This window comes from Nesoenas mayeri, assembly GCF_963082525.1.
Source record: "Nesoenas mayeri genome assembly, chromosome: 6".
Taxonomy (NCBI): Eukaryota; Metazoa; Chordata; class Aves; order Columbiformes; family Columbidae; genus Nesoenas; species Nesoenas mayeri.
The window spans coordinates 8,559,505-8,583,303 of NC_137545.1; the positions used below are offsets into that span (position 1 = coordinate 8,559,505).

Sequence of the window (23,799 nt, forward strand, 5' to 3'; positions counted from 1 at the left end):
ATGGTGTTGAAGGTCATGTTTTCCATACAGCAGGTTTACAAGGAGCATTGTCTGGCTTTATATCTTCCCAGAACAGCTAGGAGGGTGTATATCATGCTTAACCTGTAACTTGTGTTTTCCCACAGGCATCTAAATATCCAGAGGAACTGCTGAGATGTTCCGGGAAGCCTTTTTTTCCACTCTCCTTTGTGTGGCTCTAGTTCCTCTCCATGCTCAGTTTGATGGGGATCCTGGAGATGTCAGTCCTACCTCCTGTACAGGTATTAACCAGATAATTTGTGTGTCCCTCTCCTTTGTAGGCAGCGTTTTCACTGAAAGCAGTGGCCATGCGCAGTCATAGAGCCTGCTCACAAAGAACTGACAGTGTCCCATGACACCTCTCCTGCCCCTTTGCACCCCTGGGGCAGCGATCCATCTGTAGGGAACACCTTCCTCCACCAAAATTCCCTCTTCTGGGTTTGCATTGGAGGGCAGGGAGGTAGAGATGCAAGTGCTGGGGTCTGCCAGTGGTGGCTTCTCCCAGCTGGTGCAGTACTCAGAGCTCAGCTCTGTATCTGATGGCAGTGAATAGTCCGTTTTGAATTTGACAGTTTCAGGGCTTTTCAGTTGCAGTGTGGAGGAGGTGATTTATGTGTCCAGCCTGACTTTTACAAAAATTATAAATAAATAAATAAATTTTAAAAATATTTTCAAGATTGATGCAATAGTGAGCAGATCTTAGGCTTTTTGAGTCCTGGACACTGCAGGGTTGTCTGACCTGATCACAGATGTTACTGCCAGAGCTAGGTGGGACTTGTGTGTTTTCCAATATTGCACTTGGGTATGATGTTTTTGAAAATGTATATAAATCACGGAGCAACCAGCAGCCTGGCAGGCAGGGCACTCATTTAGTGCAAGAAAGCAAAAGTCATACCCTTGCTCTCCGTCATTCAAACCTGTCACTTGGTCCTCAGTTTCCTCACTTCCTCCAAAGCAGCTGGAAATATTAATAGCTCCTGATTAGTAAGAACTGCAAGATCCTTGCAGGAAGCTGAACCTTGAGCTCGTGCTGTGGTTTGCTCTCTTCACAACTCTATGTGCTGTCTTGGTCCAGAAATGCCCCCCTCCCAGGTTTCTGGGAGGCAGTGAAGGGGGTGCAGCAGTGCATGAAGTGCTCTGACATGGTCTGAATAATTGTCTCTGTGCAGAAAAGAGGAACTGCCCCATCAATGTGTACTTCATCATTGACACCTCGGAGAGCATTGCTCTGCAGACTGTGCCTATCCAGAGCCTCGTGGACCAAATAAAGCGGTTCATCCCTGTGTTCATCGATAAACTGGAGAGCGAGCTATACCAGAACCAAGTCTACATCACGTGGCAGTTTGGTGGACTTCATTACTCAGATGTGGTGGAAGTTTACAGCCCTTTAACGAGCAGCAAAGACATATACCTCCCTAGGCTGTCTGCCATTAACTACCTTGGCCGGGGCACATTCACGGACTGCGCTATCTCCAATATGACAGAGCAGATCCAGACCCAGATGGCCACGGGTGTGAACTTTGCAGTGGTCATCACCGATGGCCATGTCACTGGCAGCCCCTGCGGGGGGATGAAGGTGCAGGCTGAAAGGGCACGAGACATGGGGATCAAGCTCTTCGCTGTGGCCCCCAGCGAGAACATCTATGAGCAGGGACTGCGGGAGATTGCCAACCTGCCCCACGAGCTGTACCGCAACAACTACGCCATCACACAGAAAGACACCCTGGAAATCGACGTTAACACCATTGACAAGATAATCCAAGCTATGGTATGGAGTGCTGCCTGAGGTGCAAGGAGCACAATGCGGGGGGACAAGAGAAGCAGCACATACATGGATGGGGGGGTGTTTTCTGAGCAGCCCTGTAGTGGGTTTTGGCAGGGTTCTAGAGAGCACATCTAGCAGAGGAAAGGTTCCATTTTGTTTCTGTTCCTTTTCTGTGTCCTTTCAGCACTTATGGGCCAAATGGAGTCTCGAGTATCTCTGATTTCTTTGATTAGATTCTTAACCTGGACTCCTTGATTCATGCCTCTCTTCCCTGACATGTCTGGACAGGCTGGCACCCTAGTCCTGGCTCTTGCTCAAAGCCAAACCTGTGCCCCAGCCTGACCCTCGTCCAGGGGTGCATGGAAGAGTCTGCAGGACCAAGATGTGCCCATGGTCCTTGAGGCCCCACCTGTGAGACGCTGTTAACTGGGCACTCTGCTGAGGATGTCTTTAAAGCCATGGGACCTTTAGCACCTCCTTTCCCTTACCATCACACACACCTCCAAGGGTGTGATGCTATTTTTCTCTTGGGACCAACCACCTTAACTGATTCTGTTCATCATGTTTTCTCCTTTGCAGAAACATGAAGCCTACGGAGAGGTGAGTGAGCAGCACCTTTACGCCATTGCTACATAACACAGGTTTGAATTGCTCCACTTAGAGAAGACCAGCTTGTGCCCCGAGGTAGCAGGGCAGATTTTGCAACAAGATGTGTGGGATGGGGCTGTGCCCACCTGTGGATCAGTGCAGAGCCTGGGCATCCATCCCCTTACCCAGTTGTTAAAATGGCATACTGGGCTCTTCACTTTCTGCCTCACCCTCACCTACAATTAATTCAGGTCTATTGAATAGATCCATTTTATCACTTTGGAAGCACGTTTTGTAGGTGCTTTGCAAGCTGCAGCTCCTGCCCTGCTGGTATCACATGAACGGGGTTTGGTATCTGTAGGGAGAAGTGTGCAGAGTGATGCTCCAAAGGGCATGTACATCCCCTGGTGGTCCCAGAAGAACAAGCCCACACTATCTTGCCTGACACTTAGCGGTCCTGTTCTTTCAGTTTGGGCCCAGAGCCAAACCATAATGAATGTGCTTGTGGCAAGTTTCTGCTTTTAATTTATGGGCAGCACTTTTCTGCATGTTTGTTGCTGCCTTAACTCTGATCCAGCTGGAGCCGTAGCAGTTTTTAGCACTGTGGAGCTGTGGAGAGGTGTGTGGAGAGCCGTGGTGCAGAGCTGAACTTCAGGTGCACGCTGGCCCAGCATGCGGAGCAGCCGGCAGTGCTGACACCTCCTGTTTAATTTGTGTTTCAGTGCTACAAGCTGAGCTGCCTGGAGATTGCAGGTCCCCCTGGTCTCAAGGGATACCGAGGGCAGAAGGTGAGTCTCCCTAACCTGTGGGAGTGTTGGATCTCTGATACCTGTGCCAGTCACAGCCACTGCAGGATGCCCTAAATCCCACGTCAGCTGCAGCAAGTGGGAAAATAACTTCCCAGCATCTGCCATGGCCTTGGGCGGCTGCCGTGCTGGAGCACACAGCCAGCACTGGTGTCTCCTCATGTCCATGCTGTCCCAGAGAAAAGCAGGTCCTGTTGCACCAGCATGCCGCCCCAAGCTCTGTAGGAGCAGCTGCAGTGAACCTCCTGCTCCTTGAAATTGCCATTTTCTCACAGCACCAACCCTAGACTTACATATTTTTTTTCTCTTTCCTTAGGGTGCAAAGGGGAACATGGGTGAGCCAGGCTCCCCTGGGCTGAAGGGACGACAGGTGAGTTGTGGAAAGTCCCCCAGCGCTGCAGCCAGCGGTGCTGTCCCTGCCTTGGCTGGTGCCACATCTCTGCCACGCTCCAGCTAACTCTCCGTGTCTTCTTCCCTTAAGGGTGACCCAGGTATCGAAGGTCCGATCGGGTACCCTGGTCCCAAGGTAAGAATCCCATAGCCGGTGATGGAGCTCTTGGCATTCATTAATTTTTGGTAAAGCAGGGGGAGCGCCGCTTCCCCCTCTTACCTGCCTGTCCCACTAGAGACCCCCAGCGCCCCCCCGCCTCCACTCCTGCTGATCCCCAGGCACTAACACAGACTTTTTCTTCTTTGCTTTTTGTCTAGGGTGTCCCAGGACTGAAAGGAGAGAAGGTGAGAAAGAAGAGACCACATGGCAGGTCTGGGTACTTGGTGGGGCTGGAGGAGCACCTTTCTGTTACAAAAAATAAGAGTTTATCTGTAATGGGGAGAATAACTACCCTATTTAATATGTAACTGGGGACTTGGAGAGGGATCTCCAGGAGCATCCCAAAGCCTGTCTCATTCAGGCATTGTTCACAGTCTTGTGAAGTGGTGGTGTTTTCACTATATAAATGGGTGGGATGTAGGCAGAGATGCTGATTCTTGTCCTCTTCTTCCCCCAGGGCGAGATTGGATCCGATGGACGGAGGGTAAGAAACGACATTTTCTATCTTGCATGGTGTTCCAGCTACCAAAATGGGTGTTGACAGATCTCTGATCCCTCTCTTTTTTTTCCCCTTCATTCCAGGGTGCCCCTGGCTTGGAAGGCAGGAACGGCACCGATGGACAGAAGGTAACAGCACTGGGAGCACTCCATAACGTTGCTCCTGTTGCTTCACTTCTTTACCCCGCCTTGTCCCCACAGGTTGTTTTGTTTATCTCATCCTACACTCTAGCTTTTTGTTCTGATTGAGGTTTCTGTGAACTTATTTGCTCATTATTCTGCATGTCCCATAGAAATATGTGAGATAGCTGGAGATGAGTTAATTCAAGTCACAGAAGAGCTATCCCTTTGTCAGCAAGCTCTCCTTAGGAATGAGATTTATAACCCGGGCTGTGCTCCTGCTGCAGGAGGTGATGTGGCCATATCAGAACACCTGAGTGTAGATATCTCATCTTGAGTGTTAGTGATCCCTACAGGACATGTACACAGAGTTTTGCAGAAATTAGGTTTTCAAGGCAGCTCATCACAGAGGCTGAAATTTCACCTCTAAGCCTCTGCTTGTTCTTAATATTAAAGCCCCAAAGCCAGGTTCAAGTACCTTGTAACGAAGTCCCTGAAATCCTCTGTTCCCTGTGTGGTGAGCATAGAGGGTCATGACCTCCCTCAGATCTGCGTGCCCTGCAGGGGTACCGCAGCGGGATAGCCTAGTTTGAGATTATTTCAGCTGGATTTGTCCCCTGGCCAGCACACACTGGTTTTGCTCTGCGCTTTCTCGTGTACCCAGCCAAGTACATCTGTGAGATAATACCAGTTCTTCTTCCCACCCCTCAAACGCCTGCTGAAGCTCTAAAACACTGAAGTCCTTCAGTCCCTGCCACTTTCTAGCTGAGACAAGCTGTCTAAGTGCTGTCAGAAAAGCCATTTTGGGGTGCAGAGCAAGGCAGACAGTGCTCTCACAGCAACCGTCAGGCAGCCGTGGGTCCTGTGAACCTGAGCTGCTCTGACGTATGGTGCACAACGAAGGACCAGCACAACCATGGACATGAGTGACCTCCAAATCCAGTCTCAAGGGACGGGTCCATCACTCAGGGCATGTGTGAGGCATGAGCGTTCTTGAATTCCCACCAACACCCAGGTTGCTACTCGGGGCTTTTAGTCTATTTTCTCCTTCTCCATTTGTCTCTGCACACCACCCTCCTGTTTAAGAATATACTTGCTATTTATTCTCTAGCTGATGACAGGTACGTTTGGCAGATGATTTTAAAAATTAAAAACTATTAACAAGAAAAGCTATATTTTCTCTTTGGACACCTGCAGCTTCTCTTTTTATTTTTTTTTCTTTTGAATGCAATCTCCAGGGCAAGCTGGGGAGAATTGGACCACCAGGCTGCAAGGGAGACCCTGGTGACAAGGTAGGAACACTTTACTCTTTCATTCAGCACATCAGTTGTGTAGCTACCGAATGAGTTGCACGTGTAGAAAAATGGTCAATGAGAGGTTACTGGCCTATTTCGCAACCAACTGCATGACCTGACCCCAGGCCTGGGATTCCCTGGAATGGGGACCACAGCTTGATTTTTTTTGTGCCTCCTTTCCATGGGCAAATAGGCTAGGATTCCCCAGCATCCCTCCCCTCCACACAGAGAGGAGGAGCTGCTCCTTTCATCAACACTAGCAACAAGCAAAAACTATTTTTGTCTCTAGAGCAACTTTCTAAGCCAGCTGATATATTCTATAGGGAAAGTGCATATTGTTGCCACTGCAAAATGTGTGGTTCTTTGTCCTTTCTCTCCATAGGGCCCTGACGGCTACCCAGGAGATGCAGGAGACCAAGGTGAAAGAGGAGATGAAGGCATAAAGGTATAAGCACTCTGAACAGCAAGCAGAGTGAGGGTAGAGGCAACCATTGTCTGTATTTGCTCTTAAATCCTTCACTGCTTGTGGAGCCCATAAACTCTCTTTGCCTGGGCTCTGGGTCCCATCAGCAGACACAGGAGCTGAGGGATGATCCTGTCTGGCCCTGCTCCTTGGGCTCCTTGTGGTGCACACCAGCAGTGCACAGCAACATGCTGATGATACAGGCAATAACCATTGCTCTCTGGCTATTTCAGGGCGATCCTGGCCGACCTGGTCGCAGCGGACCCCCGGGACCTCCAGGAGAAAAAGGAAGCCCGGTAGGCTCATGCAGTGTTCGAATGTCTCAAGTGTCTTACCAGGGTCTGTTGCACATGGTGTGGAGCCGGAGTCATATCAACTGCTGGTCACAGCGCAGCTGCAGCACAATGATTGCTTGCCAGGGCATGCTGGTTGATGCGTCCTGGTTGATTCTGCAAATTGATCCACCTGCATGGAGAAAGCACAATCTCCTGGGTGGCCAAGTGAGGTCTCCCCCCATGCCTGTCCCCACCAGTACAGTGGGAAGCGTCATGTGGACAACAGGAGAGGCGCCTGTGCAACATCTCTGCAGCTGTCCACAGCAAAATGAGAATGGGTCTCGAGCATTTGTCCAGAGCAGAGAACAGCAGGCAAAACAGACTTAGGAGGATTTACCTTTCTAGGCAATCCATTGCACTTTCACTGTCTTCCCATCTTCTTCCTGAGTAGAAAGGCCGTGTTTGTCCACAGTCTCAAGACTTGCTCAGTGTTCGTGGCAGTGCCAGCACTTGCAGGCTGTTTCTTTTGTTGTTGTTGTTTGGGTGGGGTTTTTTTGTTGTTTTTGTTTTTGTTTTGTTTTGTGGATTTTTATTTGTTTGTGGGTTTTTGTTTGCTTGTTTTGAGAGTTTTTTGTTTGTTTCATTGTTTTTTTTCCATGTAAGTAGACTTCAACAATTAATTGCTCAGGGATCTAATACTGGCTTTGCCCACTGCACTTGACCTTATAGCCAAAGGGGTTGCTATGCTGATGGCCAGTTACTTCAGAGATAGTGGAGAAGGCTGAAATAGCCCTCTGGCTTTAGTTAGGGCTGGATAGATGCTGCAAGGAAGAGCTGACAAACCTTTTCACTGGTTGATGGAGGAAAGGTGACACAGCATTACACTGCTCCAAGGCTGGAGCCTGTGCACATAGCTTTGACATTTAGGCATGATGGGTGTGTGGAAACATAAGTTATGTGCTCATACAGACCTCTGCTCAAGGGTGAAGGGCTTGGCATGGGACAAGAGGTGTGTGTATGTGTACCTTGACCTCTCTTCCAACAAATTACACTTCTTTTTCTTTTCCAAGGGTCTTCCAGGCAATCCTGGAGCTCAAGGGCCTGCTGGAAGCAAGGGAAGAAAAGGTGAAACAGGACCTCCTGGACCCAAAGGAGAACCTGTAAGTGATTGAATAGGTCCCTGGACAGTGAGCACACCACAGGAGCCTGATGCAATCTCATGGACAAGCACTGAGAATCTCCCTTATTTTAGCCTGTCTGCCCTGCCTTCTGCATCCCAAAAGATGTGCAGATGTTGATCTCTTCATCTCCCCCATATTCACAGAGCAGTGTTTCCATCATCCTAAGCCTGATGTTAGCCATTTGTCCTTAGAGAAGCATCCTCTATTCCCACATAACCACAAATGCCTCTGTGGATGCCCAGGGACCCTTTGGCTGTACTCTAGCAAGTTCTCCCCAATGCTGGCTCTTGCAGGAGCTCACAGAGTGGAGATCCAGTGGCCATTACGGTACAGCTCTCTGAAAAGGGCAGCATCGTGACATCGGTTGTGCCACACAGATCCAAGTTAACGTGGTAGGGCACTGCAAAATTTGGGGAGTGGGTTGAAGGTGATGTTCCCTAGTAGGATACAGCAGCATGATTCTACCAGCACCAAGAGGCTGGAGCCCAGCTGGCTTGTGTCCTTGTGTGAGATCTGGTGGAGAAAGCAAGGCCAGATGAGCCTGAAGTACAGCAGAGTCTTTAACCCTGCGGGAATGAACCATGAGTGTTAGTGGTCACTGCGGTGACCACCCTCCTGGAAGAATAGTCTAGCTGTGGTTTCCCAAAAGGCAAAGGCAAGATCCCCCAAGCAGTGCCAGCATGGGCATCCCTGCTGCCAGGCACATGATTGTTACAGGGGCAAGAAGACATGTCTTAGGCCAGGAGGGAGAAGGCAGTGCAACTATGTGTCACTGTTCAGGTATCATCCATCTTTGCATCCTGTTTATGTGACTTTCTGTGTCTGCCAAGGGCCGACGTGGTGATCCAGGGACAAAAGGCAGCAAAGGCACTCCTGGAGCCAAAGGAGAAAGGGTGAGTAAAGCGACTGCCCAGACCAGTGCAAATGAGCCCAAGATGCACAGGACTGGTGTGTGTGATGTGCTACTGCACAGCCATGAAGTGTCTAACACCAGAGCTGGGCATTGTGGATCCCAGTGGGCTCTGCATGTGTCCTCTGCTCCCACCGTGCCTGCTGCTTGCTGTGGTGGTAGCAGGCACAGCTTCCTCTTCCAGGGCTTGATCCAGAGAGGGGTGAATGGCAGCAAAGCTCAAGGCTAAGAGACATGTTCAGAGGATGTGCTGCCCTGACACTGTTTCAAGACAAGAAACACCAGATCCGAGAACATCGGCATGCCTCCTTGCTCCAAGGAGCACTGCCACGCACACTGACAGCACTGGAGATATCCCTGACCAGGAATATCTTTACTCTCCTCACAGGGAGATCCAGGTCCAGAGGGTCCTCGTGGCCTGGCCGGTGAGGTTGGAAGCAAAGGAGCAAGGGTAAGCACAAAGCAGGGGTTGGTGACAGCCAAGAGGGAAGGAAAGCACTGCTGCCATCCAGAGCAACGCACCCAGCTTTCCTCTTCATTCATACCTGCCTGCACCTGCCTCTGGATGTTCTTGCTTTGCTTTGCAGGGAGACCAAGGGCTGCCAGGACCCCGAGGCCCTTCAGGTGCTGTTGGAGAGCCAGGCAACACAGTAAGTCATCCTGAGGCATCTGTGTGACCTTGTCCTCTCTCTGCAGTGAGAGCTTGCTCTACTGATGTAAGCTGGCTGCACTGTCCCTCTCGAGGGGGGCCTGCCTGACCTTTTCTCAGGGAGGCTAAAAAAATTAGCCCAATGGCCCCTGACTAACCCTTCCCAGGGCAAAGAGAAATTGCAGGACCCAAGAGTCCCTGCTTCTCCATCACTCCCAGATCCAGGTGTTGCCATGACAATGTATGTGGAAGGGACCATATCAGAGCGGGTCATGGGGTGCAGAAAGATGGGGCTCCCCAAGTGCCCATTTATCCCAAGTCTGTGGTTAGTCCAGCATCCCGCTGTGTCAGTAATGCTGTGACATCTATGTGGCTCCACGGGGTGTAGGAACCCAAGTGCTGAAGCAGTCACTGTCACAGTAACCTCATCGGGAGGGGAGGTGGACTTGCACCACCGTCTCAAGAGCTGGTTTCTCCAGCACAGTCTTCTGCATGGCCAGAGAGCCCCAGGGAACATCCTCACCTGCTTCCTCTGCTCTCCCCAACACTGTCCTGCAGGGATCACGTGGGGACCCGGGTGACTTGGGCCCAAGAGGTGATGCTGGACCACCAGGACCAAAGGTAAAGTCCCTGAATGCAGCCTGCATTTGCAAGGGTATTTTTTTGTGCTCTTTCTTGTAATTTTTTTTTTCCAAAAAAAAAAGGCAGTTTCCACTGCAAAACTTGAGTGCCTCAGAAACTGAATGGCTCAAGCCTGAGCCTCCCTATAGGGCAGAGATGCAAGTCTTGCTCTGGCCAAGGCAGCTGTGATTACACCCCTTACCCTGCACAGATTCGGGGTGTCCCTGGCATGACACATCCCCAAGATCCAGCCATTCCTGATGTTTCAGGGCCAGCTGCAGAAGTCCAGCCCCTGATGGTGTCTCACCCCAAGAGGGGATGAAGACGGCTCTGACTGTCGCTGTCATCACCAGGTCAGAAAGGCGGGGTTTGGTTTCTAACGGGTCATTTTTTTTTCTACCAAAGGGTGACAGAGGCAGACCCGGCTTTAGCTACCCTGGGCCCAGAGGACCACAGGTATGTATGCCTTGTCCAGTGCAGACGTACATGTTGCGAGGAAATCTGTTTCGGCAGAGGTTGCTGTTGGAGCTGAGCAGCCTGGGAGAAGAGGGAAGGAGGAAGAAAAATTTTAAGGGTCAAATTACAAGCAATGGGGGAAAAAAAGTAAGGGAATGTAGATTAAAAACCCCCCTGTCAAGCTGCATGAGTTTGCTAAAAGCACAATTTTATGATGAAATATTAGGATTTGGTCTATAAGCATTAAATTCTGAAAAACAATCTTATTCTCAGAAGTAAGAAAAATAGGAGGGAGGTGGAAGACTATATAGAATTCAACTCACAACCAAAACTGAAAGTGTCAGAATTTCATGTAATGAAAGGCACTGTCACACTATGTCAGAAAGGAGTAAGTATTAATGTAAGAGGTAAAGACAGATTACATCAACCAAAGTTTTAATCACACATGTATCATAGACAAATCTCAAAATCTGTTGACATAGCCTTCTTGCGGAGTACACATTGTGCTGTGCAGTACTTTTCTCCATCCTCAGCTTGATCCTTCAAGCTGAAGAAAGGCTCTTTAAATCACATTTAAGACATGAAGCCATGAATAAGGAAAAGACAGAAGAGTTTAAAAGAGATCAAGACTCACATATAAGAATAACTAATACATTTGAAATCGTAATCTCAGTCATTTACTGCATTAACTGAGCTCTAACTTTCTATCAAAAACATGAAACCCACAAAGGCAGGGAGTTGAGTGGCTGAATGCCAGAACTGAACTTGTCCACAGCTCCATAAGCTTCATGGCAGCGGTGCTGGGGACCCTAGCCTCAGTGGGGCTGAAGATACATTTGCTGTTCAGCTTCGTGCTCCTCACTGCAAACTTCAGATATGTGTGTGCGTGGTGGGGGCTGGTACCGGCTGGGTGCTGACCTCTCCCTCCTCTCCCTTTACAGGGTGACAAGGGTGAGAAGGGACAGCCGGGACCCAAGGTGAGTATGTTTGTTTCCATCAACTGTTTTTTGTACTGACTGAAATGCCGAGCAGTTGCCACCTGAGCAGTTGTGTGGCCAAGGAGCCTGTCCTGCTGGCAACTGTCCTGGCTGTTCCCGCAGCAACGGAGCCTGGGTGGATCTCCTGAGCCCATCTCCTCTTGAAACCATCTGAAATAAGCTTTGCAAAACTTCTTTATTCTTAGTTAATGCCTATGTAAACACTGTTTATTTGCTCTGCGCTGAGCTGCTGTATTGGAGGGTGCTCTCCAGGCCAGGCAGACGTCTGTTTTTGATGGCCTCATAGCAGTAAGTGCCTTTGCCTGAGCACATCCAGATGTGTTCCATGCTGCATCTCTTTCTCCTTCCTTTGATCAGGGAGGAAGAGGTGAGCTTGGACCAAAAGGCGCGCAAGGGACCAAAGGAGAGAAGGGGGAACCGGTAAGCAGATTTCCCATACTGCCTGCAGGGTCAGTGTCCCCCTCCCACGGCTCTGCCAGCTGTGCTGGGTACAGCACTGCTCACTCTCCTGCCTGCCCCATGTCCCCAAGCTCAGCTGTGGCAGGCTGGTGACTGTCCATCATAAAGCCGTGCCTGATGGGCGGGTCAGGAGGAGCCCTCGACAGCAGCAGCTGCATCGCTGAGAAATATTTGACCCTTCTTTGCTTCCTCCCCAGGGTGATCCTGGCCCAGGAGGTGAGCCCGGACCTCGCGGTCCAACTGGTGAACCAGGCCCTGAGGTACAGTACCGTGTCTTTGTGCCTGAGAGCTGCTGCAGCTCCCCCCGCTCCTCCTCACTTCTCCTTGATGCTCTGAAGCCCAGAGGACCCCAGTGGGTCTCCCTGCAGCAGGGCTTGCTTGAGGGGACACCAGCTGCCAGATGAGTCTGCTGGCTCCCAGCGAGGCTTTCCTACCCTTCCCATGGCAGATTTCTGCAAAAAGCCACGTTTTTGGTGGCTCTGACATTCTCGTTCCTAAAAAGAGAACTCATGGGAAAACTGTGCCTGAAATCCCTGTGCTTTTCTTTACAGGGGACCCCTGGCCCACCAGGAGACCCTGGCCTGACTGTAAGTAGCTCTGCTTTGCAACTGTGTCCTCCTGGGGCGATCGTGGCTTTGCCATGCACAGCCTGAGAACAAAACAGGGCATCAGGTCCTGTCACTGCCCCACAGAGGCAGCCTGTGTCTTCCCACAGGAGAAAGAGGGGAGGGGGCTGATGAGGGGATGGATGCTGTATATGAGGAGGGAGGCACTCACCCTGCACCCCTTATTTGGCAGGACTGTGACGTGATGACCTACGTGCGAGAGACGTGTGGATGCTGTGGTGAGCAGACCAATGTCTTTCACCAGGGAAGGGAACGACCACTCAAGCAATGAGAAAAGGGAGTCACCAGAGGCTGCCTCCTTCTTCACGAGCTCCCTCGAGGGAGCTCTGCCCCGTGAGCTGCCCTTTACACCGAGCCACCATCACTGTGGGCTCCTTGCTGCTCTGCACAGCACTGCACCCTGCAGAGGAGACACCACGGGAAGTCCTTCCCTGGTCATCCCAGTCCCAGCCCACCACTGAGTGTGGTGGTGCCACAAGGGCAGCCTGTCTCACCTCCCAAAATTTAACTCTGCCATCACAGAAGCAGTGAGCTGTAGTAGAGAGTTGCATGGTCCAGATGATAGGTCAGTGTGCATTACACAGCAAGATTAAAAAGGTTTTTTCCCATATACCTTGACAGTAAAATGCATGTAAAAGCCTCCCTATGCTGCTGGCTCCAGGCAGCACTACGAGCCCTGTGGATGCTTGTTGTGATGCTAACTGACTTCTGTCCTGATGGCTCTCGTTCCCACCATCACTGACCTTTGTGTTTTCCTCCTTCTGTCCCTCTCCCCAGACTGTGAGAAGCGCTGTGGTGCCCTGGACATCATGTTCGTCATAGACAGCTCGGAGAGCATTGGCTACACCAACTTCACCCTGGAGAAAAATTTTGTTGTCAACGTGGTCAGCCGGCTGGGCTCCATTGCCAAAGATCCCAAGTCACAGACAGGTCTGGATTGTGTGAGGACTGAGCAGGGCATGGGGAAAAGAAAAGGTTCTTGGATCTTTCCAGCTGCCATGCTCTCTCTGTAGCTGTTCTGGTCTGCAATCCATCTGTCCAACATTTTTGCAGGAGTTTCTGCTTTTCCCCCTTCCACCCTTTGTAGGCCAATCAGACAGGTCTTTGCAGATACAAGAGTTTGCTGACTTTCTCTGCTTTCAACTGAGCATGCAAAGCCAAGTAACGTGACACTTCATTGGCAGGTGCCCGCGTTGGTGTGGTGCAGTACAGTCATGAGGGGACATTTGAAGCCATCAAGCTTGATGATGAGCGCATTGATTCGCTGTCGAGCTTCAAGGAAGCAGTGAAGCGCCTGGAGTGGATCGCTGGAGGCACCTGGACGCCGTCTGCCCTTCAGTTTGCCTACAACAAGCTCATCAAGGAAAGCAGGCGAGAGAAAGCCCAAGTGTTTGCTGTGGTGATCACAGATGGGCGCTACGACCCCCGGGATGACGACAAGAACCTAGGGGCTCTGTGCGGTAGAGACGTGGTCGTCAACACCATTGGCATTGGAGACATGTTTGATCAGCCAGAACAGAGTGAGACCCTGGTCTCCATTGCCTGCAATGAACCCCAGCGAGTCCAGAAGATGAGGCTCTTCTCAGACCTGGTGGCAGAGGAATTCATTGACAAGATGGAGGACGTGCTCTGCCCAGGTCTGTACCTGTCCTCACACAATTCTTACTGGAACTGGAGTTTTCACCCCCAGAATTTGGGGTGGAGGGCACATATGGTGTGTTGCAACCATTGCAGAGACATGTCCCACCAGGTTGGCCCATAGCTCATAAGTTGAGTCATTCAAGGTGGGGGCTGTCCTTTCTATAGCCCTGGATGAACAGTCCTTCCTCAGACACGTGCTGGCCTTTTGGGGCAGTCCTTTGGAGTCCTTTTCCCCTTGTGAAGAGTCCTTACCCTGCCACCCCGAGTGTGCAAGCTGTGGAGGGGGCCGGCAGCACATCACTCAGTTTTCCTTGTTTCTTTTCCTTCTAGATCCACAGATCGTCTGCCCTGAGCTGCCCTGTCAGACAGGTAAACATCATAAGTAGCTTCATGCCTTCTGCACCAAGTGGTAGTTCCAGGGGAGGGTGCACAAGACTCGGGATTGGGAGGGGGGTGTGCAAACCTGTTCATTCCCTCTGGATAGCAGGATTTTGGAAAACAGCATTACTTTGCATGAGAAGAGGCTCTGGGTTTTCATCTTCTGCTCTTTTCCTGTCTCTCTAAGCTCTCTGTGCAGGTACGCGTGCACCGAGTTTGTGCATCAGCACGGCTCAGCCCCGGTATTTCTCCCTGTCCCAATTTCTGGGAGCAACCAGATTTTGACCTCCAGACTTGGCAATTAATTTCTCACTTGCTCCATATCTCTATTGTACACCAAGTCAAAACCTCCTTGCTAAACTCTCCCACCCGCACTGGACAGGATGCTCCTTGGGAGCGACGAGGGCAGAGCAGGTAGTAGCGACTGTTTGGAAAATGACAGAGTAGTGGACCAAAAGCTTTGGCTTCTCTAACGCTGGCTGTATTTAATTAACAATTAACTCAGGGTGTTGGAGTAAAGAAAAAAGGCTGTAAGGATCCTGTGGTATAAAGGAGACTGCTGCTGCTCGCTGCAGGTAGCTTTACTTGATTACATTTTGCTCGTTAAGGAGCAGATCTGCAATGTGAATCTGAATGTGCAGCTGGAAAGATCCTGTCTGAGTCTCTGTGCCTATTTAAATACAATAGATGCACTATTTGCTGATATACACAAAGCTTACAGGGGACAAAGTTTTGCCAATTCTTGCAATTTTTGTCTCTACTCTTCCCATGAATGTTTTTGTGAAAGTCCCCAGCTTCAATTCAGCGTTATACAGAGTCTCAGATTTCATTTTCAAAGAAGTCACTTCATTTCCATACAAAGCAAAGGAATCTGAAGACAGAAAAACTATAATTATTCTCATATAAAGTTTTTCACTAGTATTTTGCATATTTGCACCTGCCCATGCATAGAGCACAAAGTCCAATCATGTTGCTGAGCTATCCACACAGGCTCCTCTGCAGTGTCCTCTGAGGAACTTTGTCCTGCTGATCCATGCAAAAGGAGGTGACTTCCCCATGCCACACTGGTGACTGCTAAGGTGTCTTCAAAGCTTTTGGTCTTTGCAGCCTCTCCATTCTTGAGGAACACTGCAGGAGAAAGACTGACCCAAGCAGTGGCACACTCATGCTCTCCTGGGCTTGAGTCATCAAAGCCCTCCAAAGCAAGGCGAAGTTGGTGTTCCTTTCCCTGCTGTATACTTGTGTGTTTCTGTCCTGATGCAAGGTGAGAACTGGTGCCTGACAGTCCTGGGGACCAGGACAGAAATGGCTTTAGGAGGCATCTGAGAGGGTCCCCTCGTGGGTGAATCCCTCAAGCCATGCCATAGGCAGGCCAGGTCAACTGCAGACCCTACACTTGTGCTCCAGAGGACATGGGAGGTGTAGTGACGTAGCTGGATAGGTGCGGACCTCCTGTGAAAGTGCCAGTACGCCCATCTCAGCATGGGCAAAAGTTGTCCTGGTGCACAAGAATCTGTTCTAGGCATGGTAGATTAAATTTTAAGTGATACTCAGGGATTCAGGGGCCTTTTGGCAAAGGGCCTTCCACCCAATGCACTGGATGGTCCATGATGTGTTGCTGTCATCATTTAGAAAGATTTGCAATGACCACGCTTGCCTGGTGGCAACGGAACATGTTGGATGGAATGTAACATAAGGCATGTGGGAGAGCCTGAGGCTTCTCTGCTCAGTGCTCAGCTTCCTCTGGTTCTCTGAGTACAGCTCAAGGGTTGTGCCGATTCACATGCAAACCCTTTGGATGGAGACAGTGCCCTTCGCCAGGTGTCTGAGCGAGCTTTGGGCACATCCAACACGTGTCCAGTTGTAGACAGGCCAGACAGGTTCAGGTGAGGGAGGCAGCTACACCCAGCCCTGCTCTTGGCCCCATGGCTGTCAGAGTTGCAGTCCTGGCACTTTTAAGGAGCAGATCAATTGCTCATGCCAGGTACCCCAGCTCCAGCTTGGGTATTGTCAGCAGGGCACAGAGAGGGAGAGGTACTACACATACCCCAGATTCCTCTCTGCTGCCATGCAGAGCCAGGCACATCACTGCTTTGGGTCCACATCTGCAGCTGAAAGCCTCAGGAAATCCACATTTTCATGGTTTTGGGGCAGAGCCTTGTCTCCTTGTTACTACCCATTGATGACTGGGGTGCTGACTGGATGCTAGAGTGTTAAATGGATTAAATGCTGAGCAAATAGGAACTGACCACTTGCTTCAATAGAAACCGCATGATGCTCTGTGACAGTCTTTCTAATCCGCGCAAAAGGCTTTGCTTTGAGCTTTGGGATGTTATTTGAATTGAAGTTCAGCACAGCCAGGTGGAGACAGAGGCTCTTGGAGTCCTGAGTAGCCCGTACACTGCACAGGAGCATTGCAAGCTGCAAGGCGGTGACTCTAGCCAAAACACAGCAGGCTGAGTGCCAGGCAAGGAGTTCACATAATGCTGTCCCTTAGATGCTGTACAGCATCATGTGTATGGTTTACATGTAGCGGAGTTCAAAGCTATGTGGTGGCTGAATCCCATATGCAGGAAAGAAGCTGGACCCCGTGGCCATCTCTTCCTGAGCGCTGCTCTTTCTCCATCGTGCCTTTGCTGGATGAGTGGGAAGGAACTGGGCAGTTAAGGTTTCACATCATTTCCTGAGGTCTCTCGGTTAACGTGCCATTGATTTTGGTGTGGATCCCACGATTCCTCAGGCATAAACGTGGCAGAAAGTTTTAAAATCTGGCTTTGGTCTTTACTTTTCTGTCTCTCGTTAGCTCTGCTCTTCTCTGGCACAGTGCACACAGGAAAGCCAGGTAGCATTCGGAGAGAGACACAGCCATTGCTAGCAAGCCCTGAAAATATTCTTTTGACGCTCACTTGCAGATGACAGGAATCCTGGGAACGTAAATCCACTTATTTTCCGCCCCATGGAAGAGGGAGTCAACATAGATTTCCCCAGCACCATACATTCGATCGCCCAGTTCCTAAACTCCACGCGGGAAACCCAGGACCCCAGCATGTACACCCAGCTGGTGGCCACTTTGGCCTTTACCGCCGAAAAAGCCAAGTTTGCCACTGGAAATGAGCGTCAAGAGTGGATGGACTTGTTCATTGACACCTTCAAAATGGTGCACAGCGAGATTGTGGGGGACCCAGAAACCGTGCTAGGGCTTTGCTGACATCTCCATTAGAGATCGCATGAAGTGGGTGGAGGCAGAGGTTGAGCGGAGGTTGTAATTGTCTTTCTTGGAGTGCTTGTTTGGCAGAGCGGACAGGTACCTTGGTAGATGCTTTTAGTTTAGGAGAAACACAGGCAGCGAAATGGCTTGGTTGAGCTCAGCTGGTGATGTGACACAAGGGACAGTCCTCTTTGGCTTGGCTGGCTGGTGAGCATGGCAGCTTTCTCCAGTGTGTCTCCTACATGTATATTTGCTGACCGCTTCTAAAGCATCTTTTGCATCCTCTCGCTGGGTTACCGTGAGGGTTCGCTTCATGCAAACCACTTATGTGGCAAGACTGGCAAAGCAAGGTGCATCTCCTCTCGCCATAGTGAGTGTCCCTGTACAATCATTTAATGGGCAGCTGGGAATTCTGAGGGGAAAGAGCTAACAGTATGGGAGAGGAGGCAAGCCTGGCTTTCCATTGAGGGCACTAAAACCTGGGCAGTGCTTCTCTCAGAAGCTGTATGAGCTCTCTCTGCCTTTTTCTCTGCTTGTACCTTTGTGTTTCTTCTGTCTTAATGAGCAACATGTACCTGTTCATATCCAAGATGTAGAGTTTATGTAGGACCAGGCAGTCCAAAGCAAAAATCCTTGACTGCACAGTCAAACCTCCATGATACATTACATGAGCTATTTAAAAGCAAGTATTTAAACTTGTAGTATAACCCATTCAATCCATGCCCAGTGCTAGTTTGGTTCAGAGAGACTACAGACCAACCACTTGTGCTGCGGGTATGTACGTTTAGAGAAGGAGTGATATTTCCATGAGCTCAGTTGCCCCTGGTTTTCACAGAAGGTTGGGCAGGTGGCTGTCATTCCTGCCTCCAGAAAAACTACTGCCCTCTCAAGCTGTGAGAAAAGAAAACAGCATTTTGTGTGCAGACACAAGAGTAGAAGTGTTTACTGCCAGCAAGTGAATTTTGCAGCCTCTCTAACTGACATGGTATTATCACAATAAAGTATACTGAGCAAATGTCATATTTAATGGGCAGAAGGGAGATGTACGGTCTTCAAAAATGTGGTCAGGAGGTAATGTTTCCAGGGGTGCAAAGTGGAGCCAGTTGCCAAGCTCAGGCACAGGAGCTGGAGCTTCTTGCAGTGTTTTCAGCATCTGGGGCTTGCCAGCTGACAAGGCTAGAAGGCGTCTGGTGACAGGTACGCAGGGGAGGTGTTTGTGTCGCTCAGTACATGAGCAGGTCTGATGTCCTGCACAAAAGCAGTCTTTCTCCCAAGGTTTCAGCACATTTTGCTCCCTGTCTATAGGGGCAAGGAGCCCAGAAAACTCTGCTATTGGCATATAATGAAGGGAAAATTGTTCAGAGAGCTTTAAATGGTGTGCTCAGAGTTTTAGGTGCAGGCGAAAGGATGAGGTGTCTGAGTCCAGATGCTAGTGTCTGGTTGTAATCCACGTATTCCAGATAGTCTGTGCCAAGCCCCCTACTCTGTTTTCTTTTTACCCCAAAAGTAGCAGGTGTCTGGACTCAGAGTAGTTAAGCAGCTCCAGCCATAATGCTAGAGGAAAAGCCCCAAAGAAACACTGATCTGGAGGGAACATCTCAGGGCTGGGACATCTTGCTGAACAAGATGAGGATTCAGCAAGTCTTCAGCAAAGGGGGTTTAGGCCTCATCACGCAGTGGCTGTTTATTTCATTTCCTTTGGAAATGTTTCCTAGCAAAGCAGTGCAAAATTGAAAGTTTTTGACCTCTCAAAAACCTTCTGTTTGTTATGGGGGATGGGGAGAGGGGGTAAGGCCCTTGTTAGACAGAGGCAAGTGTAGTGGTGTTTTGCTAACCCCTCTGATAAAACCAGATTTCATCACAGCAGCAGTTCTTCCAGTGAAGCTCTTGGGCAAGGGAAGGACACAGATCAGGGGTTGGGGAAAGGACAGACACCACCTCTACAAAGAAATGGGAGGGGTTGTGAAAGGGCCGGGAGGTCAGTCCCCATCTGTCACTTTCACCTCCACTGTCAACACTGTGAAACAAGGGAGGAAATACAAGTTACCCAGGTTTTAGAAGCAGCAGGAACATGACGTGAATGGGTGGGGTCACTGCACAAGCCCATAACTAGATGCATTGCTAATGGCAAGAAAATCCATGGTATTTCTGCTTTTTGTGCTGTTAGATGTCCTCAGCTGTGTCCTAGCACATGGTGTGCAGTACAGGGAGCTGCAGGCCTCCCTGCCTTGCTGTGAGCTGCGTGAGGTGGACAAGTGCTCCAGTTAAAAGCATGACGTGAAGATTTTAGTTGGCGTAATTTGTGGTGGTGCAGAAAAGGGCACTCAAGCCCTTGGCCTCCCAGAAACAAGCTGCAACCAAAGCGTGACACTGAGAGAGGGACAAACCCGAGGTTTTGCTGTGCTGCCCTGCAGCAGTTACTTTTCTGTGGGTTAAGTCCTGTGTAAAGGCATCTTATCACACAGCACAGAGGCAGCCCTCTCCTGAGCAGCAAGTGGTGTGCCTCCAGGGAGTGCTCCTGCAGTAGAGGCCGCCTGGAGAGCCACACGTACGTGATGCTCTTGCTAAAGCTCCATGGAACGATGCTGAGCTCAGCTGTGGTCTGCTTAACTAGGAGCTCTCAAGGCTTGCTTTGGATCATGTGGGTGGTAGGTGGATCTTGCTTGTCATCTCAAGAAACATGATTACAACTTGACAAGCGTTGGGAGAGAGGGACTGATAACGCTTCTCCAAGACGATATGCAGCCCTCACCCGCATTTGCTCGCTTCCACCTGCTTTTGCAGACCCCTGTATAGATTTTGGGATGTGTGGTTGCAAGGAACATGCCTTCCTTTCCTCTTCCACAACTGCACAGAGCAGGTGAGGACCGGGGGTGTAGCTGCTGCCATGGCAAAGTATCCTTGTGGCAGCAGCACCTGCACACCAGGAACTGCAGCATCCATGTACCTTTAGACATCATTTCTCAAAGAAGGCTGGGCCGAGGTGAGTACATACTGTTAATGCTTCAAAGGAGTGGAGCATCACAGTTGAATTTTGAAATGCTATATTCAAAAATCTCATGGGGGGAAAAAAGCATTTTTTGGAAATTAGTTTCTGCTGCAGTCAGAACTGGCATTGCAGAGTCCTGTTGTTCGCAGTAAGACAGTGTACAGTAAGCACCATTCAGGGCTTGCCATCATTTTAGATATGTTTTACAGTGTGGGCTAGGGAGAAGTGCCAGTCTATAAGGTCAGGGAACATGATACAGAAACAACCATGGACTTTTGCAAAGTCTAACAAGTTAGGTTAAATCACAAGTACCAGCAGAAGTTCCTGCATTGGCTTTGACTGTTTTATCATTGATGAAAATGGTGCCAAATAGTCTGTGAGCTCAACAGTACCACCATCAGAGCTCCTGCTAGACTGTCTTGTGCCGCTGGATTCACGTTGGACACTGTCTCTGTAGTCTCAAGAGTGCGTGTATCTATTTTGCTTAAAATATAACTTTGCCATTTCCCAACTGTTGACTACACACATAGTACTAATGTACTAAATGGTGATCCATTTGTTGCTCCCCTCATACAAGGAATTATGCCGGTTCAGCACCCCACCATGCTGAACCCAGGTCTAACAGCATTTGTCAAGTTGGATTTGCTCATAGTACAGAATTTCAACTACTCTCTTGGAAGTTACCCCTCATTTCCAGAGATGGATGCTGGGGCTGCTCCAGAATCTTTTATTCCTTGCCAGTCATGCAGCACAACATGACATCAGCTCCAGGACTTCACCCTTTTAAGATACAGTCTTAGAGTCACAGAATTGCTTGACAGTGATGAGGCCACTGCCCTGCTGCCAACTCAGGCGGTGGCCAGCTGCAGATTGTGCATCACTAATCAATACTGCTGTTGCACTCATATTCCTGACCAGTGCTTTCAGCAGAGAAGGAAACTCGAAGAAGAAGAAGAAAATTCAAGAGTGCAATAATGGAAGTGTTTTTTAGAGAAGCAGTGCACACAGAGGAACACCAAATGTCATTCACATTAACTACTGCAAAGGAACAAAATAATCATCCCTAACAGCTATCTCCAAAGAATGTTCTTTAATGTCTCCTTCTTTTTCTGAGTTAATTTACTGTGTATATTCATATGCCCCCTTTGTGGACATGTGCTGTTCTGAGTGACTGAAGAACAACGTCCCACTGTGTTTCTCTCAAATATTAGTCTGTTATACATTACAAAAGCTGCTTTACTGCATACAGGTGCATCAAAAAGAATAGTCTTGTTTGCCAGACATATGACCCAATCTTTATAAGCTCTTCAGGAACTAGTGACTGCTGATTAAACTAATCTGGGTGAGAGGTATGAAAACAGCTTTTGTCCTACAAATCTGGGTATGAAGAATAACTTTGAAAGTAAACCACTCTCTGGAAGTAACCAAGAGGTTTGTAGACACTGCCTGCTATTAATCTCTGGATAGTCCTGTTACAGATAAGAGCTGGGCACTGCTGTTAGAAGGGGGATGTAACTCTGGGACTGAAATGCACAGACCAGTCTAATCTCACGGAGGTCTGTTGTAGGCCCCAGAATTAATATTCATTAAGACCTAGTGCCTAGGAGCTGAGGGCATCATAAGCAAACCATGCACATTACCAGCTGCAAAGGCAGGCTTTGGCAGCAGAGTGGGGCTGGTCCTTTGGACAAAGAAGCACAGAGGCAACTCTGGCCCAGACTGCCTGAGCCAAGCTCAAGCTTTACCCTGTAGGCTATCTCATGCTCCCAACTCTTGTCTTCTTTCTCCTGCAGAGCTTGCAGTGGCCCAGTGCACACAGCGCCCTGTTGATGTCGTCTTCTTGCTCGATGGCTCTGAAAGGATCGGGGAGCAGAATTTCCACAAGGCCCACCGCTTTGTGGAGGAGGTGGCCCGACAGCTTACGCTGGCCAGAAGCGACACCGACAACATGAATGCCCGAATTGCACTTCTGCAGTATGGCAGTGAGAGGGACCAGGACGTGGTCTTCCCATTGACCTACAACCTGACGGAAATCTCGGACGCTCTGGCACAGATCAAGTACCTGGACTCATCGTCCAACATCGGGTCAGCCATCATACACGCCATCAACAACATCGTGCTCAGCCCAGGAAATGGGCAGCGACTCGCCCGGCGCAACGCTGAGCTCTCCTTTGTCTTCATCACTGATGGCATCACGGGAAGCAAGAACCTCGAGGAGGCCATCAACTCCATGAAGAAGCAAGATGTCATGCCCACGGTAGTGGCTCTTGGGAGTGACGTAGACATGGATGTCCTGCTAAAGCTTGGCCTCGGGGACCGGGCAGCTATCTTCCGGGAGAAGGACTATGACAGCCTCTCCCAGCCCAGCTTCTTTGACAGGTTCATTAGGTGGATATGTTAAATGGAGTGCACATGTCCTCTTCTCACCAGTATACACACCCTTGATATTACCTATTTCATTTTCTTCCTTCTGTATGGTTGCTAGCAGCTCTGAGCTGGCCCAGAACAAGCTGCCCTCTGGGTGCTCCTTTCTAGCCAAAATCCAGAGCTCTTTTTGGATTTTCATGATGAAAAGTCATGTATCTTACATTTATGGTGCTAATTAAAACCAAAATCAAAGCAGGATACAGAGCCATACTACGTACTTCTGTAAAGCTTTACATGCACTAAGCCATGCCTTGAATACGTGCTGTAAGCCTAGGAGGGCTTGTCAGACAAGAGAGAAACCTTTCCAGTGTAGTAGGACAAATGATCATCTCTAGTTTTCAAACACTCTCAATAACCCTCAGCATCCTGTGAGGAGCTTTATGGTTGTGACATCCCCCAGTCCTTAGCAAAGCCTTTTCCAGATTGTCTCATCCTTTCTTTTCTCTCAGCACTTTTTGCTCTGAGAGAATCAATTGAGTTTATGACACAACACATGCAGCTTGAAATGGTCAGCAGCTTGCCTTCATTATGCATGGCATGCTCCTCTTTTTCCAGGAGTAATGGGATAGTGAGAGGTTTTGCTGCCTTCTACAGTTGTCTGCATGTGCTCCTTTTGGGCTTTTTGTCTATCCTAAATTTCATAGATCTTCTTCAAGATCTTAATTTTCCTGTGGGCCATATCTCCCTTGCTTCCTTCTGCCATTTTGATCTTCATCACAACCTGTTCATTTATTACTGCACCCAAAATGCTGGCTGAGAGGGTCAGCATGCCTCCCAGCATCTCACAAAATACTGGGCAGCCTCTGGAGCTGCCTTCCTGTCATCCCAATGTGCTCAAAGCAACCATGGTGCCTTCTTCCCACCGGTATCTGCTGAGC

General features: G+C 49.5%; 1 protein-coding gene across 1 annotated transcript; it reads left to right on the forward strand.

Annotated features, from left to right (window-relative positions):
* Positions 1 to 154: 154 nt before the first annotated feature.
* Positions 155 to 22,895, forward strand: COL6A2 (collagen type VI alpha 2 chain; the record flags this gene model as incomplete). The annotated part of the gene is made up of 27 exons (XM_080346707.1): positions 155 to 260; positions 1,188 to 1,786; positions 2,363 to 2,383; positions 3,094 to 3,159; positions 3,494 to 3,547; positions 3,659 to 3,703; positions 3,886 to 3,912; positions 4,185 to 4,211; positions 4,310 to 4,354; positions 5,584 to 5,637; positions 6,023 to 6,085; positions 6,337 to 6,399; positions 7,449 to 7,538; positions 8,390 to 8,452; positions 8,858 to 8,920; positions 9,057 to 9,119; positions 9,677 to 9,739; positions 10,145 to 10,195; positions 11,137 to 11,172; positions 11,551 to 11,613; positions 11,850 to 11,912; positions 12,204 to 12,239; positions 12,451 to 12,496; positions 13,056 to 13,208; positions 13,463 to 13,915; positions 14,250 to 14,288; positions 22,288 to 22,895. 27 exons carry the CDS (start codon positions 155 to 157, stop codon positions 22,893 to 22,895), a joined length of 3,060 nt encoding a protein of 1,019 aa, XP_080202833.1.
* Positions 22,896 to 23,799: the final 904 nt, after the last annotated feature.